This window comes from Euphorbia lathyris, chromosome 4 (assembly GCF_963576675.1).
Source record: "Euphorbia lathyris chromosome 4, ddEupLath1.1, whole genome shotgun sequence".
Classification (NCBI taxonomy): Eukaryota; Viridiplantae; Streptophyta; class Magnoliopsida; order Malpighiales; family Euphorbiaceae; genus Euphorbia; species Euphorbia lathyris.
In genome coordinates this window covers 1,162,407-1,173,976 of record NC_088913.1, presented here as the reverse complement: position 1 = coordinate 1,173,976, position 11,570 = coordinate 1,162,407, and the positions used below count along the sequence as shown (strand labels likewise).

The window sequence follows — 11,570 nt, the reverse complement described above, 5'->3', positions numbered from 1 at the left end:
GAAGATTTAACAGCTGGGGTTTCAGATTTATTTTTGCTACTGGTAAGGAGGTTCTTTTGAAGTCGGTAGCTTAGGCTCTACCAACTTTTTGTATGAGCACTTTCCTGTTACCAAAATCAACCTGTGATGAACTCCAAAAAATCATGAATTCATTTTGGTGGGGTAAAAAGGCTGAGGGCAGAAGAAGTATTCACTAGAGTGGCTGGTCTCAACTTTGTAAATAGAAGAATGAGGGAGGTATGGGGTTTAGAGATTTGCATGATTTCAATTTGGCACTTTTGGGTAAGCAGGGGTGGAAGCTTATCAATAATCCACACATCTTGGTTAGTAGAATTTTCAAAGCTGAGTTTCTTTCCTTTCTTCCAAATTGGGCAATAATCCTAGTTTTGTTTGGAGGAGTGTGTGGGGTTCTATAAAATTAATGTCATTGGGATTGAGGTGGAGGGTTGGGGATGGTCGTGTAATATCAATATGGAAGGATCCATGGTTAAATAGGGAGGGTGCATTCAAAGTGACGACATCTTTGCCTGAGGGTCATGAAAATGATAAGGTACATACTCTTTTTGTCCCTGAAACCCGTCTGTGGGATAGAGGCAATGTGGTTGCTTCTTTTAACCAGGTTGAAGCCAAATTGATATCACAAATGGTGATTCCGTTTTGGATTGTGACTGATAGACTGGTCTGGCACTACACGAAGGATGGTATTTATACAGCCAAATCTGGTTACAGGGCATTGGAGAATCAAAATAGGCATGTAATCAATGAGTTAGGGTGGGGTGAGTTGTGGTTGCTTCAAGTACCTCCAAAAATCAAGGATTTTCTATGGAAGCTATGTTCAAACTGCCTTCCGACACGACATAAGCTTAGTATGTGGCATCTGTCTATAACGACTTCATGTCCTTTTTGCCCTAATGATGTTGAACATGATTATCATCTTTTTGTTGGGTTCCTTTATGCTATTGATTCCTGGAATTAATACAGATGTATTTAATTATGAATATCTCAGTAGCAGCATTCTTAATCTGTGCGTAACAATGCGCAAGGATCGGATGTATGCTATTGTTGTTGTTTTATGGTCTATTTGGAAAAGCATGAATGATCTGATATGGAATACACGCTTTGTACCTACTGCTATTACTGTTCGTACTGGTTTGAATTTCCTGAAAGATTGGAAGAAGTACCAGAAATCTCTGAGGGAGGTGCTGCTGTTCTGGTACGGCTTCCCTCTACTGGCCCAAGGTCGTCTGTACCTTCTAGTCAAATGTCGGATGATCATATTGATGCTGATGTTGGTCCAACGCTGGATGTTCCTGCTACGGCTGCTGATATTGCTCGTCGAGCATTTTCTGCTGATGCTCACCGAGCACCTACTGCTGGTCGACATCCTGATCATGTTGATGCTGCTGCTCGCTGAGCACCTTCTGATGCTGCTCGCCGAGCACCTACTGTTGTTCGACATCCTTCTCATGTTGTTGTTGCTGCTCATCGAGCACCTTCTGCTATTGCTTGCCGAGCACCTTCTACTGCTGCTCGTCGAGCACCTACTGCTGGTTGACATCTTTCAAATAGGGAGAGATGTGATGTTGGTTGGACAAAACCTAGAAGAGGCCAAGTAAAATGCAACTGCGATGCTGCTACTTTTCTGGATGCTGATAAAATTAGTATAGGAGCGGTGTTGCGGAGTTCAGATGGCACTTTTATGGCTTGCTACAGTGCTTGGAATGATGGTTATATAGCTGCTGCTACAGCTGAGGCTATTGCATTGCGCCAAGCGATTATATGGACATTTTCACTCAATTGCAGCAATGTTATCTTTGAATGTGACGCCAAGCGAGTTGTGGACGCTGTCAATACTCATAAAGATGATCTATCAGATTTTGGAACCATTATAAGAGATTGTCAATTTCTTCTTTCTAACAGAACCGATTGTTCGGTGTCGTTCTCTCCTCGTTCAGCGAATGGGGTTGCACATGTCATTGCACGGCATGCCCTTTCCAATGCTAACGAGATTTTCTGCTTTACTATTCCTATTTGGCTATCAGCCGTTGTTTGTAAGGATCGTTTCATGTCTTCTTTAATATAATCTGGGTACTTGTTTCAGAAAAAAAAAGTAAACATATTTAATATTCATTTTTTATTATGTCTTTACCATAAAAAAAAAAAAAGTAATCAGGTTTAATTTTCTATTAGTTCAATGTTAGTTTTTTTTAAAAATGATAACATTTTTATAGTTTTAATATGTAGGATGCTAAAAAATGATAACATTTTTACATTTTTAATACGTTGGAGGCTAAAAAAAAATTGCCCACCCCTAACGGACTGGACTTTGAAAATTTACCGTCAACCGCACAGTTAATTTCGATTTTTTTTTTACATTTTGAATTTTTTTTACTGATATGTTTGAGCTCCGAGTCATCCGGGGTCCTGGTTCCGCCACTGCACTTGATAGTAAATTGAATATTGATAGTAGAATTTTTTTTGTAGGCTTTGGAGAATGAATATTATGGACTAAATTACACCAATGGTACCTGAACTATAATCCAATTCACACTTTGGTACCTAAATTACATTTTGTCTAAAAAATATTTAAGAGAATTTCAGTCAAAATTTTATTTAAAAATGTTTAAAATTCGCATTGACCGGTTAGTGACTGGCTAAACGTATTAAATTTTCCGGTCAGCATTACTTCCGGTATATTTTTGGGACAAAATATAATTCAGGTACCAAAGTGTGAATTGGAGTATAGTTCAGGTACCATTAATGTAATTTACTCGAATATTATGATTATATGAATTTAGCCAAACTTATTTGGAAAGTTGTTTATGTTTTGCAGTACACCTATAGTTAGGTAAATGGTTTATTTGCCTTCCCCTGCTTGTTTTGTAATTTTACTTTTACACAAAAATTAAGATATTGCTTTAACAATGTAATGCAATTTTTGGAGGTGGATTGGGTTTGGGATTCGATTTGGAATCCGAGTCTAAATTAATAGTGGGTTAAGTTGGACTTGAGCAAGAGAATGATAGGTCTAAGCTTGGTAAGCCGAACCGACGAATAGGCCTAGCAAGAATTAGGAAGGATTACAGCACCATTGAACTAATTTTAAAGGCATGTGCACTGCACAGACTATATAATATCCTTCAACTATTTTTAAGATTGGTAGTTTATGATGTGATATCAAAAGCACAAGAGCATGGAACAAAGGAGCTTGGAGTTAAGGAGCCTAGTAGAAGCATGAGGGATCCATTGGAGCTGTCAATTGGACCTATGACGAAGAATCGTGCAAAGAAAGACCAACAAATGCTTAATGGACTCATCTTGAGCTTCTTTAAACAAGGAATGAATTCTAGCGAAGTCATTAAAGATGGTGTGTTTTTGTGTTGTATCCAAGCCCAAGCCCATAATAGTGATATGTAAAAAGGTTGATCATATTTTAAGAGAAGCTTTGGACTTGCATGTGTTTGGCATGTGCAAAACCCATTGGGACTCATTAAAATTAATGCTATAACCTTATAGGTTTGATTGGGCTTATTTCTAGCTAATTAAAAGGCCCAAATAATGTTAATTAATGGGCTGAAATTGGGCTCTAAAGGACAAAAACGAATTTAATGTTTTTCCTTGTCTAATTAGGATTTCTTTTACCTTGATGCACTAGGATTCAACTTTCTTTTTAGTTTAGGTTTAGGTTTATTTTGTAGCCTATATAAAGGCTTGTATTCTTCATTATTTTCATCAATCAGAAATCAATATTTTTATGAACAAAAGTTCTTTTTTTCCTTTGGGAATTATTTTCAATCCGGGATTGAATTCTTTATTGTGAGCTTGAGAGACCGGGTCATCATTCTTGCAATATTATCTTGATCGTGAACAAGTATTTTGGTAAGGTACTTGTGAATCGCCAAACACTCAGGTTCCAATTTAATTATTCGAAGGTGTAAGGTCAGATCTCCTTTCATTGTCTTTAATTCTTTGGGATTGGTTTGTTATCACCAATTTATGTTTGTTATTTGATTCTATTAATTCCTTAAGATAGATCGGGAAAACTTGTTGATTTGGTTATTATCTCTTTTTCATAACCAATATCACATCAATTGGTATCAGAGCTTTGGCTCTTAAGGAATTTGTTGTTTTTGTTTTGTTTGTCGAAATTAAAAAAAAAAAAAAAATTACCCCAATCTAGAGTCTTTAATTATTGATCGAGTTCCTCATATCTTTGCATCTAGTTATTTAGGTTCTTAGTTGTAGCGAACTGATTATTTTTGGATTCTATTCTTACTAGCCAAACCCATTTATGTGTGTGAATTTCTTCAATTTTTTTTGCATGCTAAATCATTAGTGCAAGTTTAATTTGTTAATCAATTCCAATCTAGTTTAAAAAAAGGAAAAAAAAAAGAAAAAAAAAAGAGGAAAAAAAAAGGAAAAAAAAAAAAAAAAAAATCGGCTCATTGTTTGTACTAAAGTTACAAGTTTTCTAGAATTTGCATGCTAAACACACATTCTTAAAATTTCTTTCAAACATTTGTCTCTTCTTCGAAAATCGTCTTTTATTCTATTCTTAGTGTGCTAAACTTTGGTTATCGTTACAATATTAGTCTTCTTTGCTTCTAGTTTCTGCTCTACTTTATTTTGTCATTCTTTTGCTTCATTGGCATTTATATTACCCGAGATAATCCTTGTGATCTATCAAGATAATATAAAAGAGTGATTGAACCGGTTGTGAGGTACTTCTTTTACTTTCTTTTTCTTCTTTTCTTGCTTTAGACTAGATTTCACTTTTCTTTCATTCTTTATATATTTTGTCATGTCTAACGAACCTAAAAAGGACAACGTTAACGATGTTGATTCTAAAGAATGGCAACAAGCTATTGTAGGTGAGATGAAGAGGTTAGGGGCTATTGTGGCTGATTTGGTTTCAAACCAAAAGAAATCAAGCCAAAAGAAAGGAGGACGCGGGAGATTGAATTTTGATGATGAACTATCCGAGTCTGAAGAGGAGGAGCAGTTTGGATACCGAAAAAGGGGTAACGATCGAAAAGATAGTAATCTTAATGCTATCAAACTTAAAATGCCTACTTTTCGAGGAGCTAGTGACCCAGAGGCGTATCTTGATTGGGTACGAAAGGTTGAAACAATCTTTGACATACATGAGTATTCCGAGGAGAAGAAGGTGAAACTTGTAGTATCCGAACTAACTGAATATGCGGCTGTTTGGTGGGACCAATTAAAGCGCACAAGAAAAAGAGATGGTGATGAACCCATAAGAACATGGGGTGAATTGAAGAAGGTCATGAAAAAGAGATTTGTGCCGGCTCACTATTATAAGGAGTTGTTGAAAGAACTCCAATCCATGTCTCAAGGTAACCAATCTGTTGAAGATTATCACAAACAATTGGAGATGGCACTAATCCGAGCTGATATACAAGAAGATGAGGAAGCTACCATGGTTAGATTTCTCATGGGAATGAAGAGGGAGATTCGCAACCCTCTTGAGCTACAAACTTATTTCCACATGGACGAGATGCTCCATAAAGCGATAAAAATTGAGAGACAACTTCAAGAGGTTGAGAAAGGGAGATCAAAGTTCAAAGGCACTACTTCCACTCCATGGAAGTCAGATCCAAGAGGTAATTTCAAAACTAAATCTGAATTTAGCTCTAAAAGTGACCAAACGCCTCAGGTTGATTCAAAAGCATTTGGGAAGTTGCAAATTGGTGGAACTACTCCAAAATACAAAACTACTGAAAAACCCACAAGAACTCGTGAAATTGTGTGTTTTAAGTGCCAAGGGAGAGGGCACTATGCAAGAGAGTGTTCGAATCAAAAGGCGATGGTTATGAAGCATGGTGAGTTAATATCCGAAAGTGAGTCCGAACATGAATCAGATGATATGCCCACCTTAGAAGATTGTAGTGATATAGAAGAGGTGGATAGTAAAGGAGGACATGGAGTTAACTTAGTCACTCGTAGAACATTGAAGATGGGAGTGAGTGGTGACATTGAGCAACGAGAGCACATCTTTCATGCTCATTGCAACATACTTGGAAAAACATGCTTACTAATTATTGATGGAGGAAGTTGTTGCAACGTGGTAAGCAATGTGTTAGCAAGCCGATTAGGGATATCAACAATTCCACATCCCAATCCTTATCGGTTACAATGGTTGAATGATAGTAACGAACTCAAAGTTACTAAACAGGTGCTTCTGAACTTTTCTATTGGTTCTTTTTCTGATGAGGTATTATGTGATGTAGTACCTATGCAAGCATGTCATGTGTTATTGGGGAGGCCTTGGCAATTCGATCGATCAGCACTACATCATGGTCGAACAAATAAATTTACTATTGCTAAGGATGGGAAGAAGTATATTTTGCCACCTTTATCACCTGCTGAAGTGTTTGAAGATCAGCTCTACATGCAAAGAATGTTACAAGAACAATCTGTGAGAAGGGAAAAGGTTAAGGCGAGAGAAAATAAGAGTGATAAAATCAGTGAGGGTGTGAAGAGAGAAGAGGTGAGTGAAAAGGCATTAGTGAGGTCGAGAAATGAGGGTGAGAGGAGAGAAAAAGAGAGGAGCATTAACAAAAGCCAAAATCTATCTTTATATGCTAAATTGAGGGATGTAAAGCAAGCTGATTTTGAAAACAAAAATTTATTATTATTTTATTGTAAGAGTTTTTGTTTATCTTCTGTAAGTCAGTCTAACCTTCCTTCTAGTATTTCCCCTCTTTTGCAGGAATTCAAGGATTTATTCCCCGAAGAGATGCCTAATAAGTTACCCCCGATTCGAGGAATTGAGCATCAAATTGACTTTGTTCCCGGAGCACAAATTCCAAATCGACCAGCCTATAGAAGTAACCCTGAGGAGACAAAAGAACTACAAAGGCAAGTCGAGGAACTAATGGCAAAAGGGTTGATTCGTGAATCTATGAGTCCGTGTGCTGTACCAGTCATCCTAGTACCAAAGAAAGATGGAACTTGGCGGATGTGCATCGATTGTAGAGCCGTCAATAAAATCACGGTAAAGTATCGTCATCCTATCCCTAGGTTAGATGATATGTTGGATGAATTAAATGGGGCTGTTATTTTCACTAAAATAGATCTTAAGAGTGGGTACCATCAGATTCGCATGTCATTAGGAGATGAATGGAAAACGGCTTTTAAGACTAAGCATGGTTTATATGAGTGGTTAGTTATGCCTTTCGGTTTAACAAATGCACCTAGTACTTTCATGAGATTAATGAATCATGTTTTGAGAGAGTTTATAGGTAAATTTGTTGTTGTTTATTTTGATGACATTCTTATCTATTCTAAATCTGAGGCAGAACACATAGAACATGTTAAGGTTGTATTAGATGTTTTGAGAGAACAGAAATTATACGCTAACCTTTCTAAGTGCTCATTTTGCATGGAGAAAGTTGTGTTTTTGGGTTTTATTGTTTCAGCACAAGGAGTTTCTGTTGATATTGAAAAGGTGAAAGCCATTCAAGAGTGGCCAACGCCAAATTCAGTTACCGAGGTGAGGAGCTTTCATGGCTTGGCGAGTTTCTATAGGAGGTTTGTGAAGAACTTCAGTACCATTGCCGCACCACTAACCGAGGTAATAAAAAAGAATGTTGGCTTTAAGTGGGGCAAAGCACAAGAGGATGCTTTTGAGATGCTTAAGGCAAGACTAACTTCTGCCCCCGTTTTAGCACTTCCAAACTTTGATAAATCGTTTGAAATTGAGTGTGATGCGTCGGGAGTAGGGATTGGTGCTGTTTTAATGCAAGAGGGTCGACCTATAGCCTTCTTTAGTGAAAAACTTAGTGGTGCAACCTTAAACTATCCCACTTATGATAAAGAACTTTATGCATTAGTTAGGGCTTTGCAAATGTGGCAACATTATTTATGGCCTAAAGAGTTTGTGATCCACACCGATCATGAATCCTTGAAACATCTTAAGGGTCAACAAAAATTGAACCGAAGACATGCCAAGTGGGTGGAATTTATAGAGACGTTTCCTTATGTGATTAAGTATAAGCAAGGGAAGGAAAACGTAGTTGCTGATGCATTAAGTAGGAGAGTTAGCTTATTGAATGTGATGCATGCTAAGTGTTTAGGATTTGAGTATATCAAAGAATTATATGTTGATGATCTAGACTTTGCATCTATTTATAAAGCTTGTGAACTTACTGCTTTTGGAAAATTTTATAGACATGAGGGCTACTTATTTAGAGATAATCGATTATGCATGCCTAAATGTTCACATAGAGAATTTCTTGTGAGGGAAGCCCACGGTGGAGGCTTGATGGGGCATTTTGGGGTTGCTAAGACTTTGGACATGATTTCTGAACATTTCTTTTGGCCTCATATGAAACGTGATGTGGAAAGAATATGTGCTAGTTGTATTAATTGTAAGAAAGCTAAGTCTAGAGTTATGCCTCATGGTTTATACACTCCATTACCTGTGCCGAATGAACCTTGGACTGCTATATCCATGGATTTTGTGATGGCTTTACCTAGGTCTAAGAGAGGTAATGATTCCATATTTGTGGTTGTAGATCGCTTTTCTAAGATGGCACATTTCATACCATGCCATAAAACTGATGATGCTATTAATATTGCTAACTTGTTCTTTAGAGAGGTTGTTCGTCTGCATGGGATGCCAAAGAGTATAGTTAGTGATAGAGATCCTAAGTTTTTAAGCTATTTTTGGAAGACTTTGTGGAATAAATTGGGGACTAAACTGTTGTTTTCTACTTCTTGTCACCCTCAAACTGATGGTCAAACCGAAGTAGTAAATAGAACTTTAGGACAACTTCTTAGGGCAGTTATTCAAAAGAATCTTAAGTCATGGGAAGAATGCCTACCATTTATTGAGTTCGCTTATAATAGGGCTATACATTCATCTACTAACTTCTCACCATTTGAAATTGTTTATGGTTTTAATCCTTTGACACCATTAGACTTGATCCCTTTGCCTGTTGATGAAAGGAAAAGTTTAGATGGAAAGAAAAAGGCAGAAATGGTGCTTAAGTTACATGAACAAGTGAAACAACAACTGGAGAAGAAGAATGAGCATTATGCAAAGCAAGCTAACAAGGGTCGACAATGTGTTCTATTTGAACCCGGTGATTGGGTGTGGTTGCATATGCGCAAGGAAAGGTTCCCCGCTCAGAGAAAATCAAAGCTACATCCTAGAGGCGATGGTCCATTTCAAGTAGTCGCACGAATTGGGGATAATGCCTACAAGCTCGACTTGCCAGGTGAGTATAGTGTGCATGCAACTTTTAATGTGGCTGATTTATCTTTGTTTGATGTAGGAGATGAAGATTTGAGGACAAATCCTTTTCAAGAGAGAGGGAATGATGTGATATCAAAAGCACAAGAGCATGGAACAAAGGAGCTTGGAGTTAAGGAGCCTAGTAGAAGCATGAGGGATCCATTGGAGCTGTCAATTGGACCTATGACGAAGAATCGTGCAAAGAAAGACCAACAAATGCTTAATGGACTCATCTTGAGCTTCTTTAAACAAGGAATGAATTCTAGCGAAGTCATTAAAGATGGTGTGTTTTTGTGTTGTATCCAAGCCCAAGCCCATAATAGTGATATGTAAAAAGGTTGATCATATTTTAAGAGAAGCTTTGGACTTGCATGTGTTTGGCATGTGCAAAACCCATTGGGACTCATTAAAATTAATGCTATAACCTTATAGGTTTGATTGGGCTTATTTCTAGCTAATTAAAAGGCCCAAATAATGTTAATTAATGGGCTGAAATTGGGCTCTAAAGGACAAAAACGAATTTAATGTTTTTCCTTGTCTAATTAGGATTTCTTTTACCTTGATGCACTAGGATTCAACTTTCTTTTTAGTTTAGGTTTAGGTTTATTTTGTAGCCTATATAAAGGCTTGTATTCTTCATTATTTTCATCAATCAGAAATCAATATTTTTATGAACAAAAGTTCTTTTTTTCCTTTGGGAATTATTTTCAATCCGGGATTGAATTCTTTATTGTGAGCTTGAGAGACCGGGTCATCATTCTTGCAATATTATCTTGATCGTGAACAAGTATTTTGGTAAGGTACTTGTGAATCGCCAAACACTCAGGTTCCAATTTAATTATTCGAAGGTGTAAGGTCAGATCTCCTTTCATTGTCTTTAATTCTTTGGGATTGGTTTGTTATCACCAATTTATGTTTGTTATTTGATTCTATTAATTCCTTAAGATAGATCGGGAAAACTTGTTGATTTGGTTATTATCTCTTTTTCATAACCAATATCACATCAGTTTATATAAGGGAAAAGTACAAAATTAAACCTTGTGGTTACACCTGTTTTCGAACAACACACATGTGGTTTAAAAGTTTGTAAAATGGTACCTTGAGGTTCATTCCGTTAGCAAACACATACCAAATTGACTAATAGTGTTAAAAGTCAAATATAAAAGAGTTAATTTAGTCCTTATATTTATTTATTTTATAAATTAACCCTCATTATTATCTAATTATCACAAACAAATCTCCAAAATAAAAAATAAAAACTAATTACACCATCTTCTCCATCTCTCTTTAGTTTCTTATTTTTCTTCTTCCTTCTCTCTCATCTTTGTTAATTTCTCTCTCTAAAATTAATTAAGTTTCCATCTCTTTCTAAATCTAATCTTTAATTAGGAACCTCACAAGTCGAACGCAAAAGCAGAGCTATTCACAGATTGATCTTCTTCATCCTTCATTGTCTCCCAAAGACTACACATCAATTATTTCCCATGTTCTACATCACCATTCCTCAAAAACCCACGAATTAACATGCTATAAGTGAACAAATTGTAAGCAAGTCCATGCTCACGCATTTCATCGAACACCTTGTGAGCAGAAGCCATATCGCAAACCTGACTGTACCCACTAATCAAAGTGGTAAACGTAACAATATTTGGGCAATGCCTTCTGCTAATCAAATCATACAACAATCTATGGGCAATCAATGGTTGCGAAACCTGGCAAAACTGATAAATTAAACGGTTGTAACTAATCAAATAAGACACAAACTCAGGTTTAACATCAAACAAACGACAAATAAAAATGTGGAAATTGGGGATTGAGAATGAAGCAAACGAGCAAGGATGACATTACAAGTGCGTTCATCGGGGATTGAGCAAGTGCATTCTCTTCCACAATAGAAAAAGTGTCCAGATCTACTCAAAATAGCGATTGCTATCGTTATCGTAGAGCCAATTTAGGGTTCCTTCCAAAGAATTTGAAAAAGAAAAGAAAGGACTTTAAGTGAGGAGAGTGAGTTTTAGAGAGAGAAAGAAATTTGAAGAGAGAGAAAGGAGTTAGAGGTAGAAATAAATTTGAACTCATAAAAAGGAAGAAGATGAAAAGATAGGGGTAAAAGGGAGAAATGTATTAAAATTATTTTTTCCATAATTTGTGAGTCCCACCTTTTACTAATGAGTAGGATAAAAAATGGTGACGTGGCGCATTGACTAGGCGTTGACCGGTCATTTTTACCTTCTATACATCATAGTGGGAGGTCACCTATAAGGTCGTACATATTACTAAGACAAAATGAAAGTTGTACACCAAAGTG

At 36.7% G+C, this 11,570-nt stretch overlaps 1 protein-coding gene across 1 annotated transcript; it reads left to right on the top strand.

Annotated features, from left to right (window-relative positions):
* Positions 1-1,699: 1,699 nt before the first annotated feature.
* On the top strand, positions 1,700-9,415 carry LOC136226190 (uncharacterized; the record flags this gene model as incomplete). The annotated part of the gene is made up of 7 exons (XM_066014539.1): positions 1,700-2,047; positions 5,150-6,307; positions 6,734-6,995; positions 7,443-8,059; positions 8,192-8,964; positions 9,118-9,245; positions 9,303-9,415. Coding segments are annotated over exons 1-7 (3,399 nt in total), but the record flags the coding sequence as incomplete, so codon positions are not given.
* Positions 9,416-11,570: the final 2,155 nt, after the last annotated feature.